This window comes from Schistocerca cancellata, chromosome 5 (assembly GCF_023864275.1).
Source record: "Schistocerca cancellata isolate TAMUIC-IGC-003103 chromosome 5, iqSchCanc2.1, whole genome shotgun sequence".
NCBI lineage: Eukaryota > Metazoa > Arthropoda > Insecta > Orthoptera > Acrididae > Schistocerca > Schistocerca cancellata.
Genome location: NC_064630.1, coordinates 457,453,866 through 457,471,342, shown reverse-complemented (window position 1 = coordinate 457,471,342; position 17,477 = coordinate 457,453,866). Strand labels below are relative to the sequence as shown.

General features: G+C 43.0%; 1 protein-coding gene across 4 annotated transcripts in view; it reads right to left on the bottom strand.

The window, feature by feature from the left end:
- LOC126188244 (neural cell adhesion molecule 2) overlaps positions 1-17,477 on the bottom strand; it is a 612,074-nt gene that overhangs the window by 85,026 nt on the left and 509,571 nt on the right. For all 4 annotated transcript variants that reach the window (XR_007537838.1, XR_007537839.1, XM_049929802.1 and 1 more), the window contains exon 11: positions 2,170-2,309. Coding sequence is in view for 2 of the 4 variants with exons in the window: in XM_049929802.1 (XP_049785759.1) it covers positions 2,170-2,309 (140 nt within the window). In the remaining 2 variants the exon portion in view is untranslated. The remainder of the gene's footprint in view (positions 1-2,169; positions 2,310-17,477) is intronic.

Sequence of the window (17,477 nt, the reverse complement as noted above, 5' to 3'; positions counted from 1 at the left end):
CCAGACAACTTAACTTATGGACTACTAAAACAATGATGTTCGAAAATATTCACACCTTTCGCAATGTGTGGTTAAGTCCAATACTGTCGAACATTATCGGTTTGATAGTCCAGGTCCGTACTGATCTCCAAATCTTTGAACACGGCACACTCTCCGGTCACCATTATTGAGACGCAGCACTCACTCCTCATGTGCGTCACTTGAAGGGTGTATTCGATCTTTATTTCATTACACAAATGATACTGCACCACCACATCCAACAGCACAGGTGCATGAGCTCTAATAACGAGACGCCTGCTCCTTCCCTCGACTTAAGTTCCATTGAGCTTGTGTGGAATACGCAGGAGAGACGTACTACATGACTTCCACACGCACCGACATTCATCCACAGTTGTCAACAGTGCTGGTGGATGAATGGGACTTCCTACGACAAGAAATCCTTACAAACCGTCTGGTTAACATGTAAGCGCTTTACACAGCATGCTTTTTCGTCAATGTTGATCACCTCCCATCATCCCCCCCCCTCCCCGATTACGAACTATGTCCCATCATTTGTAATGTGCAAGGGAACTATCAGGAAATGAGGCAATGTTATTTCTCTTCGTCTCATTGTGTATGTCTTTCAGGTATCTTCTGTACTATATTACAGCAGTTCTTTGTAAGCAAGGTTCAAGTGTGATCGAGCTATGTTACTTGGAATTGACACATCCTGCGGAAAACATGCGAAAGGTACTTTCGTCATTAGGTTTGCATACCAGTGCACTTCGATTCGAGCTGTTACGTATATGACTGCTTACCTGTGGCCTGATTTAATGGAGCCTAATAAGGTGCTTTTAAGGGAGGTAGGACGTCAAACGGGCCGACTTGGTGCAGGAGAGGCACCAAATGGTTCAAATGGCTCTGAGCACTATGCGACTTAACTTCTGAGGTCATCAGCCGCCTAGAACTTAGAACTAATTAAACCTAACTAACCTAAGGACATCACACACATCCATGCCCGATGCAGGATTCGAACCTGCGACCTTAGCGGTCACTCGGTTCCAGACTGCAGCGCCTAGAACTGCACGGCCACTGCGGCTGGCGGAGAGGCACCACTAGACATTTTAATTCCCAGTGCCTATACTTTAACAAATGAATTCATAAAGCTTTGTCAGGACGACCAGGAAGGATTAAGATTCTCACTCATAACAATGGAAGTTGAAAAACATAACAAAATAATTGTTTTTAGATATGAAATTTCATCATTTTGTCACTTACTGTTGCCTGCATTTGTTGCTATAGGTACATTTTTCTTCACAAGTAAGAGAGAGATTGGTTGATGAATTTTGCACAGCATACAAACCATATTTACAGATGTATGAAACTCTATAATTTTCCAAATCTATTAAAAACTGTGGTAAAAATTGAGATAATTAACTACAAAATTTGATTTTTTTCTAAACATAAAGTTTAATACGTAACAGCTTATTCATTTTTTCATAAGTTAAATAGATTCTAGAGTTTCAGACACCTGTAAGAATGGTTTGTATGCTGTGCAAAAATTCACCGAAGAATCTCTCTTACTTATGAAGAAAAGTGTACCTATAGCAACAAATGCAGCCAATAATAAGTGAAAAAATGATGAAATTTCACATGTAAAAGAATTTATTTTGTTATGTTTTTGAACTTCCGCTGCTATGAGTGTGAATCCTGGATCCTTCCTGGGCATGCTGACAAAGTTTTATGAATTTATTTGTAAAAGTATAGACAGTGGAAATTAAAATGTCCTGTGGTGCGTCTCCTGCTCTAAGTCGGCCCGTTTGACGTCCTACCCGTCTTAAGTGAAACAAAATTCCATCCGACAACGTTCGTGACGGAAGCCAGCACCTACGCATTGTTAACGACTTCGGCGACGTAGATTTTTTACAGGTAAAACCACATATTTAAGATACTAAATCCGGCAATGTTGTGTATCTGTAGATGTACTGTGGTACCAGGAGTCACTAGATGCGGCTGTTTAGAACGTGTTGAGCTGGCTGTGTAAGAGACGAGACGCGTTGCGGCGTTTCGGTAGCAGAGCATACTGGACGTTGAAAGCCAGGTGACATGTAAGTGACAGGAGGTCAGGGGGGGGGGGGGCGGCAGGGCGACTACGTCACACATAGGCGGTTGTTAAGGGCGGCTACTGACCTTGTCGTGTCGCGGCTGGCGGCGGTGCCGGTGGCGGCGGTACAGGGCGACGATGACGGCGCAGACGACGGCGAGCAGCGCGGCCGCCGTGGCCACCAGCGCCGTCAGGACGGGGTTCATCGGCGCCGCAGACGACGGCCCTGCGGACACGCACACACACACATATAGGCTCACCACGACCTCCCAGCCACACACGGTCGCCATCCTGCGTGGTAAATTTCTCCGCCTGTTGTATGTGGGTCTAGGTCCAGGGTAGCTCTGGAAAAAGGAAGGATGGAATGTTTTATTTAACGTCCCGTCGACATCGTTGTCCTTAGAGATGGAGCACAAACTCGGATTGTGTCAAGGATGGCCGCGCTCAATCTAAGGAACCATCCTAGCATTTGCTTATTGCGATTTACAGAAATCACGGAAAAGCTAAATCTCGATGGCCAGACGCGGGTTTGAGCCGTCGTCCTCCCGAATGCGAGCACAGTGCGCTAACCGTTGCGCCACCTCGCTCGGTCGCAGCTCTTTAAACCTGGAGCAGCTCCAAAAAAATAAATAAATAAATATAAAAAATAAGAAAAGGTTCAAATGGCTCTGAGCACTATGGGACTTAACATCTGAGGTCATCAGTCCCCTAGAACTAAGAACTACTTAAACCTAACTGACCTAAGGACATCACACACATCCATGCCCGAGGCAGGATTCGAATCTGCGACCGTAGCGAACGTGCGGTTCCGGACTGAAGCGCCTAGAACCGCTTGGCCACTCCGGCCGGCGAGCAATTCCAGCCTCACTTGGAACTTCCTGGCAGATTAAAACTGTGTGACGGACCGAGACTCGAACTCGGGTCCTTTGCCTTTCGCAGGCAAGTTCTCTACTGCTGGCAGAGCCCTTTCCCGCGAAAGGCAAAGGTCCCGAGTTCGAGTCTCGGTCCTGCACACAGTTTTAATCTGCCAGCAAGTTTCATATCAGCGCACACTCCGCTGCAGAGTGAATGTCTCACTGTCGAAACATCCCCCAGGCTGTGGCTAAGCCATGTTTCCGTAATATCCTTTCTTTCAGTGGTGTTAGTTCTGCAAGGTTCGCAGGAGAGCTTCTGTAAAGGTAGGAGACGAGGTACTGGCAGAAGTAAAGCTGTGAGGACGGGGCGTGAGTCGTGCTTGGGTAGCTCAGATGGTTGATCACTTGCCTGCGAAAGGCAAAGGTCCCGAGTTCAAATGGTTCAAATGGCTCTGAGCTCTATGGGACTTAACTTCTGAGGTCATCAGTCCCCTAGAACTTAGAACTACTTAAACCTAACTAACCTAAGGACATCACACACATCCAAGCCCGAGGCAGGATTCGAACCTGCGACCGTAGCGGTCGCGCGGTTCCAGACTGCAGCGCCTAGAACCGCTCGGCCACTCCGGTCCCGAGTTCGAGTCTCGGTCTGGCACACAGTTTTAACCTGCCAGGAAGTTTCATATCAGTGCACACTCCGCTGCAGAGTGGATATCTCATTCTAGCCTCACTTGGGTCAGACATGACTGTCGCAATAGCATACACAATGCGCACGCCACCGTATGGTGCATGGCGGACAATACCTTGTACCACTATTTGTCATCTCCTTTACTGTTCCACTTGCAAATGGAGCGACTTAAGAAAGATTGTATACATGCCTCTGTAAATCCCTTAAATTCTCTTATCTTGATTTCGCGTTCCTTACACTAAATTATGTTGGCAGCAGTCACCTCCATATTTGCCACCTCAACAGGTATTCCTATTTTAGATCACAAAGCATCTTCGTAATACTCACCTGTTGACCAAATCTACCGGTAACAAATCTACCAGAATTACTGCGAGGTCATCCTTTAATCCGGGCTGGTGGGGATCCCAAACACTCGACCAGAAATCATGAACGGTTTGCAGCAATATTCTATAAGTGGTCTCCCTTATAGAAGAGTAACACTTTCCTATAATTCTCGTAATTAACCGAAGTCGACAATTCACCAGCCCTATTTCTCACCTTCATTTCATACCGCTTTGTAACGTTACGCCTGGATATTTAATCGACATGACTGTATCAAGCAGCACGCCGTTCGAACATTACAGAAATTAGGACTCCGTACGGTGGCACATAGACCGTCGTTTTTCTCTCACTCCATTTGAGAATGGACTAGGAAAGGAAATGATTGGGAGTTTTATGGTGGGTTGCGGAATATGTATGTAGATGTAAATGTAAATTTGTTTTTCCTCCTCATCTGCATTAACTTACGTTTTCCTACACTTAGACCAAGCCGCATGAATCACTCCAAATTCAGATTTATCTCAGTCACCCTGTATCCTTCTGTAGTTACTGGACCACAATACTTTCCTGCATATTACAGCGTCATCAGCAAACATCTTCATATTGCTGCTCAGCATATCCATCGATAATTTATATAGAGAGAGAGTAATAGCGGTCCTATCGCACTTCTCTGAGCCACTCCTGGCCATATCCTGATCTCTGATGAACACTAGACGTCGTGGACAACGTGCTGAATTGTATTACTTTGGAAGTCTTCGAACCACTCACATATTTGGGAACGTATTGCGTATGCATGGACCTTCGTTAACAGTCTGCCGTGAGATACCGTGTCAGACGATTTTCGGAAGTCTAGGAATATGGAAACTGCCTTTTGCGCTTACCCATTATTAGCATGATATGCTGTGACTAAAGGGAAAGCTGAGTTTCTCAAAAGATGTTCTTTCTAAATCCGTGCTGATTTATGAAGAAAAGCTTTTCTTTCTCAAGGAAGTTTATTATATAAGAACTCACGAATTATCCAGTAAACCTGTGTTAAGGATATTCGCCTGTAATTTTCTGGGTAAATCTTTTACCCTTCTTATGTACAAGAGTCGCCATCGTTGGTTCTTTTTTTTTCAGTCTCTTGGGATTTTGCTCTGGGCGAGAGAATGACGATAAATGAAATGGTGCTATTATTGTAGAGTAATCGGACCTGGCGACTTCAGTTGCTCTCAGCTGCTTCTCTGCGCCAGGGGTACCTGTTATTACGTTATCTATGTGAGAGTCTGTGCTACTGTCAAAAGACGGTATGTCTCTTCGATCTTCCTGTTTGAATGCTTTCATAAATGCGAAATTTAAAAGTTCGGCTATTCTTTTGCTATCTTCTACTGCCGTATCCGGCTAGTTGACGAGTGACTGGATAGAAGCCATGGAACAGCTTAGTGACTTTGCGTAGGGCCAGAATTTTCTCTGTTTCTCATCAATAAATATCGCTAAGGTATGACGGTGGAAGTTGTTATTTGCTTCACTCATCGATCTCTATAGACGCTGGAATATCAACTAACATTTGCCTGTCGACATTTTTCCGTTCTTTCTTGAACCGAGAGTGCATCAGTCTCTAATTTCACAGCATTTTCCTGATTTTGTTATTAAACAGCGATGCATTTATCTGTTCTTAAGTCACCTGCTCGTCAAAATATTTCTCCAGAGTGCTATTTACAGTCAGTTCAAAATTTGTTCATAATTCCTCAAAGTCCATCACATTGGAACTAAATGATGTCCATTCATTGTCTAAGTAAGACGCTAACTTCTTATGTCCTCATTTCAGCAAAGTACTCTTTCCGTCCCCTTCATGAATTTTGTTAACTTTAGTAACGACCGTCGTTATGATTACGTCATAATCTGTAATCTTTGTCTCTATGCTGACATTGTCAATAATCAGGCATGTTTGCGGCTAAAGTATTTTCATTTCGTGTGGGTTATCGAATCAGATACTAACTAACTAACTAAATAGGACAGTTTTTGGAAAACGTGTTCAGAACTTTTTTACAAGAATGTCTCTACGCACCATCTGTAATGAATCCATGGACGTCGCAGTTTGTAGTCGGTAGGTCAAAGATGTCTCCAGTTAAGACTGCATGATCTGAGCATTTCCAAGCATTGAGAACACAGCTTTTTGGAATGATTCCACAATTGGTACGGTGGATCAGGTGACCGGTAAAGACTTGCTATAGTTAGCTTCAGTTCACCTATCCCTGCTACTCGGGTCCAGATAACTTCGTAAGTCAGGCTCGACTCGATGGACAATATTTTCGTCATCTGCAATGAACATTCCCCATCCTGTGGCGTCTGTTCTGTCTTTCGATATAAGTTTCTGTCTTGTTAAATATTTCGGTGCTTTCTACTTCGGGTTTCGTCCAGCTCTTGGTTCCGAGTATAACTTTCCTGAAGGAGGAGGCAGTGAGGCATAGCCAATCGATACACCTGGTGTTTGGCAAGTCGCCTGTGTACAAACAAGGCTAACGCCCTTCAACGAATCTGTCGCTGGCCGAGTGACCAAACTATAGTAAACAGTCCGATATTACTACATAAACAAAACAATGATTTACTACTAATTACATACTGTAGAAGGCATATATTAGTTACGAAAGATTACTGTATTATTTCGGCTAACGTATTCTGTTCTGCGGATATACGATAAAAATTCTCTGCAAGTATGTCCAATGTTAGCAACAGACTGGTAACAATACAAAAAAAAACCTTGAGTTCGGCGTTTATACCGTTACTACTGAAATCTCTCATCCTTCACTCTTCGAAATTGAGATCGTGACATTTAAATTCCCCATCACTTAGAAGTGCCCGTGGACTTCTGATCAAATATAATATATTTAGCTCGTTGGTAATCTGCTTTTCACTACTCCCCTTTGCGGTTTGGTTTGTTTACCCGGTATCTTAAACATCTACGACAGAAAAGTTTAGTCTACAAACTTTGGCATGGGTATCTTGTTATTTCGTACATGTTTTCAGAGCTACTTTCAATTCTGTGACACTCTCGTTACATAGAAATTACAACAAAATGTAACACCACATTGGCATTTTCGAGTTTCTACATTATACCTAGTATGTTTTTTGTAGACTGAGCATGATGCCCGTGTGGCTTTGTCCTTCTGTTCTTAGTATTTCGAGCAGTCTTCGTATTTCTCTCCCTCGAAGATTTCTATTTGCTCAAGAAATGGCAAGAATGGTTTCTGTTTGTTCTTAATTTCCCTTCTTTCGACTAAACATCGATACTACTTCCTTTTTACAACCAAAGATATGTTCATTCACTACGTCGCGTACACTGTTTCTCTTAGGTACATTTAGTCAGCAGTTTACAATAGCAGTCTAGGAAAAAGGTTATAAAGGATTAAAAGTAATCATGAGACGTTCATCATGTCCTGAAATATTTCAAATTTCATAACCTATTCGTGAGTGTGAAGCTTGACGATTCGACCTTTTACTAGAGAAACTGAAAATGTCAGTAGCATGAGTTTACAAGCTCTCACTGATTACATCTCCCTATAGCTTGCCAGTCGTGTATTTGTAATGAACAAATGTTTGCAGATGAAGTAATTAAAGCCGAGATGGAAACGATGATCTTAAAGTTCATTTATATTTGACGACTGTCAAATAGATTTATTTTGGAAAACACTTCTTTATTCACAACTCGTTTGAGCACAATTGACGGACTTATAACAATGTCTCAGTGATCAGAATCACTACCATAATAGACTAGCAACATAGGCACACGATCATTGTTTAATGTGTTATTTTCGTCACTAATGATGACTTGTAGGTTGAACCGGCGAGCTGTTACAAGTCCACCAAACGCGATGAAGATAATTGTAAATAAAAAAATGGTTCAAATGGCTCTGAGTACTATGGGACTTAACATCTGAGGTCATCAGTCCCCTAGAACTTAGAACTATTTAAACCTAACTAACCTAAGGCCATCACACACATCCATGCCCGAGGCAGGATTCGAACCTGCGACCGTAGCGATCGTGCGGTTCCGGACTGAAGCGCCTAGAACCGCTCGGCCACCACGGCCAGCTGTAAATAAAAGACATTACCTTCACATCCTGACTGTGGTACTGCAAGCGCAGAAAATAATTTAGCAACAGTTATCTGCATTACAGAATAATCTCAGTTCTGTTAGTTAAGAACGTAAAATTTTTAGACCGCTCAGTTGTTCAATGAACAAACTCTCCAGAGAAAACTGAAAGCTGCTTAGTGCAGGTAACTAGCCTACACATTTCCTCAGCTACTTTCATCTGTTATCTTCGGTTGCGGCATTACAGCTACAACGCTGTATTTAATGTAGTCTTCGACACATGTCTTCACTTGACACATGATTAAGAGTACCAAATACCTGAAGACTTGCAGTAGTTCTAGTAGGGAAGAAGAGTACTCAAAAAGAGTCACAGAAATTATTGGATATTTGGTGAATGTAAAGCTGCGTATTTTAGAAGAGAAATACTTCGAGTTTTAAAGCTATTAGATGGCATGTTGAGAATGCTTTGGCTGTATGATAATTCGTAAAACCATTGACGAAGTGGTAAAATTATTGCATCACTTCATTGTTTCAAGTAGTTTACCGGATTCATAAAATAAAAGAGTATCATGAAATGGTTGTAGGGCATTTTTATGTTATTTTCAAGAGCTTGTCACTCAATCAAATATCGTAGAATTTTCCGATTATTCATGTTTTCTCTAAGCAATTAGATATCAAATGTTCACTACCAGTTTCCTATTTGTGTTGTGTACTAGTAAACCTCTCACTATCGTATACCTGAAGGTTACTGGGAAATACAAGGACGGATCAAAAAGTAATGCTGTTGTTCCTCAAAAAATTAATAACGAATACACCACAGAGGAATTGGTACAGATCATAGCTCGGACTGTCATGTATGCAGCAATGCCATTCAACATAGTCTGAATTCATTTGTACACATTTGCATCATGTCTGAGCCTAGTTTGCAAAAAATCAGGGCTTTGATTCTTGACCATGACTTTAAAGAACAAGGTTCGGCTGTTTATTGCGAACACTATTGCGCCTGTCTCGTCAAATCACATCATCAGCACGTCCTCTACTGGCACCCGTTACAGATGTCGTTGTCTGGACGTTGCGCGTTTTAATTGCAATGTCCGTATCTCCGTTACTGAATATCTTCACCCAAAGCTGCATATTGCTGTGTCCATTGCAGCGTACCCACATATTTTATTCTTGTTTGAGGTTAAAAGAGCTTTAATATCATGGGTCAAGAAGCAAAAACAGCTTTTTTTTCCAGACTGGGTTTGATGCCTGGGTCCAAAGATGGCGCAATCGTATGCAAATGCATGATGACTATGTTGAATGGTAGTTTTGTGTAAAGGACTGTTGAGGCTATGATATGCACCAGTATACGTTCATTATTAAATTTTTTATATCACAGGAGGCATTACGTTTTGGTCCACCTTTAGCTTGCGACACCGACGATGGAAACATGAGTGGAGATTTAGAAAATGTATAATCTAAATGATGCACTGATCAAATTTTAATGTTGCAGTGTTAATTAACTAAACTTATAGACAGTTTTTACAGCTGTTGACTGGAATACTTCAACTTCCTTGAAATTCTGAAGGTAACAGGGATAAAATGCAGGGATAGAATGCCTATTTACAACTTGTATAGAAACCAGACAGAAGTTACAAGAGTCTAGGAGCATGAAAGGGGAGCAGTAGTTGAGTAGAGAGTGACACAGGGTTTTGGCCTGCCCCCGGTGTTATTCAATCAATACATTGACCGAGCAGTGAAGGAAACTAGAAAAGAATTTGGAATAGGAATTAAAGTGGAGAGAGAACTAATGAAATCTTTGAGATTTGCCGATGAAGGTGTAATTTTCTCAGGGACAGCAAAGATCTTGGAAGAGCACTTGAACGAAATGGACATTGTCTTGAAAGGAGAATATAAGATGAACATCAACTAAAGGAAAACGAGGAGTCGAATCAAGTCAGGTGATGCTGAAGGAATATGATTAGGAAACGAGATACTTAAAGTGGTAATGAGTTCTGTTATTTGGACAGCAGAATAACTGATGATGTCCAAAGTAGAAAGGATATTAAATGTAGTCTGTAAATGGCAAAGAGAGCGTTTTTAAAGAAAACAGGTGTGTTAATATCGACTGCAGATTTCAGTGAAACATGGATGATAAACAGTTTTGTGGCACAACCCGACTATAAGAAGGGATCGGTTTATAAGACACATTCCGAGACATCATGGGCTCACCAATTTAATATTGGAGGGAATTGTGGGAGGTAAAAGATGTAAAGGAGACGAAGAGATGAATACAGTAAGCAATTCAGAAGGATATAAGTTGCAGTTGTTATTCGGAGTCGAAGGGGCTTCCACGGGCTAGAGTAGCATGGAGAGCTGTATCAAACCAATCTGCGGACTGAAGGTGATCACAACAACTATCTGAATATGAAGTAAGACGTGCGACTCAGTGCTATTAACGTCTTCAGTTCGTTGACGAGATTCCGATTTAGCTTCGGTGTCAGCTGCAGTATACATTGTGAGATTTTCGAAAGGTGTCACAGTCTTCAGTTCCACGACTTTTTATTTTGCAGCATATACAAAACGAAAATCTCTGTAGTAGCTTCCAGCGATAAGGTTATTTAAAGTTCATGTATAATTCGATCTGTATTGTTGTTTTGGCATATCAGGTTTAGTACACTGCGACAATTATTGAACTACATGAAATAAAATTGTCATAACTTCTGAACGGTTTGCTTTAGGACGTTCAAACTGGATGGTTGGTCGCGAGTCATGATGGGAATTAGAATGCGCTTGCGTGGTTTGGTTTATCGACGAAATCCTCTTTCATTTGGATGGGTTCGTCAATAAGCAAAATTACCACATCTGGGGGACTGAGAATCCACATTTTGAGATTGAGAAGTCTCTTCACCCTCAACGGTTGACTGTATGGTGTGCAACATCAAATCACGGAATGATCGGTGCATTACTCCTTAATGGCATGATAACTACCGAAAGGTACATGAAGATTTTGGAAGATGATTTCATCCCCATTATGTAAAGTTATCGTAATTTCGACCCGATGTGGTTCATGCAAGACGGATTTCGAATCCCTCGAAGCAAGAGTATGTTCGATGTCCTGGAGGAGCACTTTGGGGACCGCATTCTGGTTCTGCAGTACCCAGAGGCCACTGGCATGGGGCTCCATTGGCTGCCATAGTCTCCCGATCTCAGCACATGCAACACCTTTTTGTAGGACTATATTAAAGAAAAGGCGCACAGCAGTAAACCCCAAAACTACTGCTGAGCTGAAAACGACCGTTCAGGAGGTCATCGACAGGATCGAGGATCCGATACTTCAGCGGGCCGTGCAGAATTTCGCTGTTCGTCCGCAGCCAATCGTCGCCAAGGATGGCAGGCATATCGAACATGTCATAACCTAAATCCTAATATATGTAGCGTCGTTTACATGTTAAAGTGTGTGCACGCTGTAGTCTGTAATTAATGTACGTTTCCTTCATATAGTTCAATAATTGTCATCCTGTATAAACTGTTTGACTACTACATGATCATTATTACAGCTGACTATGTAAATATTGAGCCTGTGAATTAGAACCGATCGAACCCCTCGTAAGCCGGCCGCAGTAGCCGAATATTAACACATTTTACAGTATACGATATTTATGTTTTACAACCCGTTCATTCCCCTCCCCCCACCCCCTAACCCACTACCCATAGCCCAAATTTTTCGAAGATCGGGCCAGGGATATACCGGCAGGCGGTCGAGCGAGCATGTCCCTGTGCTATAAAAGTAGTTTATGTGCTGCTTATATTTGCTTTTTACAGCCCAGTATCATAACCGTAAAAATCATCAATATTCGGCGAGAGTCAGTTTCTCAAGAGTAACGCATTCTCCTACCTTCTCCTTTCCTATTGTCCGTTCTTAGTCCCTCCAGACTTCATCAGGACTGGTCAGTTGCCTCCAGATCTCTGAATCGTTTCCTTCCCGTCTCTTTCTCTCACTCTCGCTTTTCGCCCATCTCTCCCTCTCTCTTCTGTCCCTCTGTCTCGTTTTCTGTCAGCACACGGTTATGAACGTGACCCACTTTGCTCCCCCTTTTCCCTCGGACACGCGCGCGCGGGGACGCTAGCCTTTTTCCAGGCCGTACTTCGTGTCACCCCGAATTTCCATATTTTAGTTCAACTCATGTATAATTCACTTTGTCGACATCTTCAGCCGCCGCGGGCGCCCACCGACGTCGCCCGATTTTAGACGCATCCCTCACCCCGGCTGCATGCACTTGCCGCGGCCGCTCACCCCTGCGCTTCCTCCCCGCGCTCTATTCCCGTCATATCCCGTGCTACGGGATCCACCCTCCTCCCCCCCTCCCCCTCCCCGCGGCTCCCATCGCCGCTCCCCGCTCGCCTTGCCAAGGGCCGCGCCGCCAGTAGTAGATCAAGTTATTTAAGAAGGACGCCGGAGCTGGCTTTATGATACAAACTGACGCCTGTAGTGTTGGTGTCGCTCGGAGCTTCTCGCCAAGAGCGGCGGTGTGAAAAGAGGGGCGGTAACTTTCGCCGCGGCCACCCCGGTCCCCGCCGCCCCCACACCGCTGGTGCGGGCCCCGTCCTCCGGCTACGAACGACGCCGCCGCTGGAAAACTCCGCAACAAGCCGCGCTCTGAATACCAAATGCGGCGGCTCGCGGCCTCGCTGACTTATTGTGGCGTTACTGCGCCGCGGCGCCCCGCCGACCCCACAAGCGCCGGCGACGTCGGCGCCTGCGGGCGCAACGTGCCGTGTTGCGTCCCGGCTCCTCAGCCCTCCCCGGGAGTTCGCGAGTAGCCATCAGGGGCTGCGCTGTGTGATAAACGCTCATCGCTAGCTATTGAAGTTGAAACACCTAGGAGGCACGCATACAAAAAACGCCAAATTGGCACTATGTGTAGTATGTGCTTGGCTATATATACCTGTAACGTAGCAAATACGTTATGTTGTGTTGTGTAAATGTCTCTCCCTGTCTTTCTTATGTTTCTCTTATTTCCAAGCTACAGTTAATAATCCATATCAATAGTAAAATAATCAAACCTTCACCTAGATTTAAACAAAGTAACTCCACCCTTAAGTTGACGTGATAAGACTATTTATTTCATAACTCATACTTTATTAGAATTAACTCTGGAGTGGCAACAAAGAGTCTCACAGACGGTAGGCGCACTTACGAAGTGTCTGTTCTTTCGGACCTGTCTCATTTTGAATCAGCAGCCTCTATGAATTGAAGGGCTTACTTCAATAGTGGTACAAGTCCATTTTGTTCATTGTGAGATACAGAGTCCTAAAGTTAAATGAGCACTGAAAAATCTGCAGTTGAGATGCCAGAAATATTCAAGCATATGGCTTCTTGCGAGAGATGAACCTTTCTTTCTGTTTGTTTGGATCATTAATTGCAGAAGCATTATAGGCAGAAAAGTGGAGATAATGGACTTGTACCACTATTGAAATAAGCCCTCCAATTAAGACACTAAGAAATTATAGACATCGGATGGGAGCAGGTATCGGTTTAAATCAGTTGGGAAGGTTAATAATTTTTGCTGGACCGGGATTAGAACCCATGTCACCTTCTTACTAGACAGATGCGCTGACCACTGCGCCATCTGGACACAGTGGTCATCCTAACTGCACGAACTATCCTAGCACGCCTCCCATCAGATCCAAATTCTCAACTCATCCACGCGCTTCTAAAGTTGTACCCCTTGCTACCCCTTGCCCATTATCCACTTTACCTACGGCACTTTTCGCCGACTCCCGTAGGATTTCGAGCCTGGTGTTCAGTGATCAGGATAGGACACCCACGTTCGAATCCCAGTCCGGCATAAATTTTCAACTTTCCACATTGATTTAAATCAATACCCCCTCGCAGCTAATGTCTGTAATGCACTTTATATACTGACCATTGTCCAACAGATACACTGGATGACTTGTTGGGGCATCAGTCTTCGAGTTAACTAAATACAAACATATTGTGCTCATCCACACTGCATTAGATTCAATTGAGTTATGGAGAGAAAAGATTGTTCCCGTCCCTGCAACCCTGGAGTATAACAGGTGTCACACGACCTTTGCCGTTATAAAAGGCAAGTATTTTATTTTTTATTTAATCTAGTAGTTTTAAAGCCAACGTTCTTGTTGCCGTGGTAATACCAGTTCCCGTCTGATCACCGAAGTTCAGCGCATTCGCTGGGCTTACACTTAAATGGGTGACCGTCTGGGTCAGCCGAGCACTGCTGGCAAGCGGGATGCTCTCACCCCTTTTGAGGGCAACTGAAGAGCGACCTGAATGAGAAATAGCGGCTCCTGTCACGAAATCTGACAAAGGCTGGTCGAGCGGCGTGCTGACCATCTGCGCCTCCGTATCCGCATCCAGTGACGCCTGTTGGCTGAGGATGACACGGGGTCCGTCGGTACCATTGGACCTTAGACGGCCTGTTCGGACGGGGTTTTACTGGTTTTTAATATTTGTTAGTATTAAGTGTTGCTACAATGTCACCGGCGAACCTCAAAGTTTTTATTTCTTCTCCATGCTGCGGGAATTAGATTAGGAAATGAGACACTTAAAGTAGTAAAGGAGTTTTGCTATTTGGGGAGCAAAATAGCTGATGATGGTCGAAGTAGAGAGGATTTAAAATTTAGACTGGCAATGGCAAGGAAAGCGTTTCTGATGAAGAGAAATTTGTTAACATAGAGTATAGATTTAAGTGTCAGGAAGTCGTTTCTGAAAGTATTTGTATGGAGTGTAGCCATGTATGGATGTGAAACATGGACGATAAATAGTTTAGACAAGAAGAGAATAGAATTTTTCGAAATGTGGTGCTACAGAAGAATGCTGAAGGTTAGATGGGTAGATCACATAACTAATGAGGAGGTATTGAATAGAATTGGGGAGAAGAGGAGTTTGTGGCACAACTTGACTAGAAGAAGGGATCGGTTGGTAGGACATATTCTGAGGCATCAAGGGTTCACCAATTTAATATTGGAGGGCAGCGTGGAGGGTAAAAATCGTAGAGGGAGACCAAGAGATGAATACACTAATCAGATTCAGAAGGATGAAGGCTGCAGTAGGTACTGGGGATGAAGAGGCTTGTACAGGATAGAGTAGCATGGAGAGCTGCATCAAACAAGTCTCAGGACTGAAGACCACAACAACAACAAGTGTTGCTACAGGTATTTATCTTCAGATCTACGTGTCCAGATCTACGTGTCCAGAAAAGCTCAACAGATGACCCGTGGCGGTTCTTACAGTCAGATAAATACTGCAGCTGTAAATGCACAAATAGTATACCTTGCATATAATACTGATGCTAGCATCAGACGTAGTGAATATCTTAAACATCCTCCACGTAATCTAATTGCTGAGTACTTGTGTCGACGATCTCTGTGTTCACCGTTGGCAAGAAATCTCAGATGATATATCTAGAGTCTTTCTGCAGATGTAGGCGTAGTCCAACCCACAGAAGAGGACCGAGGCTCAGAAAGAAAGAGATATTATGAATGTGGTCATTCAGAAACCCGATACAACAAATATAGATGCCGGAACTGTAATAAATATCCTTGTTTAGAACTTGCACAGCAAGTATGCACTGACTGCTAGTTGTACAGTTGACTAAATGAGTTATTTCTATTATAAGTTGTACACTACATTAAATAGGAATGCTTCCATCAAGAAGTCTAATAAGACATGTTAGTTTGTGGTGATTTTTCTCCTGTGCCTTGAATGGAATAGAAATTGCGTAATGTAACAATCAACATTTTGGTGGGATACATTTGTACCTAAAAATCATAAAATTAAAATAGGCCGCATTAATGAGAATGTATACATATCTTTCATTAGTACTTTTACACTGACAAACTTGAACAGATTGAAATATACACTCATAATGTAAGAAAACTGTAGGCGTTTGTGATACTCCACGCGACCTACAATAAAACAGTATCTCACGTAAACACTACAGAGTTAAGGGTTAAAGTAAGAGAGAACAGAAGAAATGTTATGCAGGCAACGTGACGTAGAAAAGGTGGTGAGACGCTATTGTGCGGCACAAATTTGCTAGCACACGTGCCCGCTAATCTCAAGAGATTATCAGGCGCAGGGAAAACTAGAGTTTATCAAGATTATTGTAAAATATTCTTTGCTTATGGGGACCGTATATGGCGCGAAAATAATACAGAACTAGTCTCGCGGAGGGAAATTTCCGCTATAGGTCTGCCGTGCGATAAATCGATATATTACCGACGTCACGAAATATTTCTTCCACTGTGTTAACTATTCGGATTAATAACAACCACAAGCAGGGAACAGAGGACAAAGGCTAACCGAGTGATTTTAATTATGATAAATATTATCGATTCATTGATTTATAAAATTGATATTGTCTGAAGAAACAGTGCAGCAGACGCAAGGTAGAGAAGGATCCAGCTCAGGCATTGATGCTCACCTCTAGGACTCTAAACCTAATCTCACCCGAATAACATCGCAAACCTGAACGATCTGCTGACATGTTAACATCAGCGCTAACAAAGTACTTGCACAAGTAGTAACGCTTTTCAGTCACTGTCCCGAGTGTCGGAAGTAGTTAAGGAGCATGTTAAGTTTATTTATTACGCCAAGCTACACGAAAGTAACGTGTCGTATGGGTAATGAACGTTTGACATGGTGTGTAAGATCTGTTTTTGATTGTGAAGATAGTTAAAACAGCGCGTTCTTAAGTCAAAATGTTGCTGCATCGAGATGGGTTACTACGACGGCTGTTCAATAATGAAATATCATTTTTTTTATACGATACCATTACTCATTCTCATAATTTCGATAGACCTTCTCAAAGTAGTCTCCCATGAATGCGATGCACCTGTCCCTGAGTTTCTGCCAGTCTTCAAATACATGCTGGAAACCATTTTTTGAGAGTTCATTCAAAATCGCCTCCGCAGCCTTCACCACTGCTTCTGATAATTGATAATGCTTCCCACGAAGGCGTTTCTTCACGTTAGGTAACATAAAAAATTCGCAGGGGATATATCCGGTCTATAGGGAGGTTGTGGGATGCCAAGTTGATTTTTGCAAGATATTCAACAACAACATTGCAATATGCGGCCGCGCATTATCGTGGTGCAACATCCAGACTGCTTCACGGAACTGTGGTCTTTTGCGCCTCATATGGACTTGCAATGTTTCCAGGACATCCCTTTAGTACTGTGCAGTTACTGATGGGTGTGCAAGTATAACATGCTGGTAAACCATTCCGTGAATATCAAAGAATGGGATGACTATAACTTTCCCAGCGGAAGCAACCATTTTTGCTTTTTTGGGGATTGGTGATGGAGATTTCGACACTGCGCTTTGCTATTTGCTCTCAGAATCAAAATGATGTAGCCAAGTTTCATCAACAGTGATTACATTTGAAAGAAACTCTGGGTCTTCCTCTAAAATCAACTTTAACTGCATGCAGA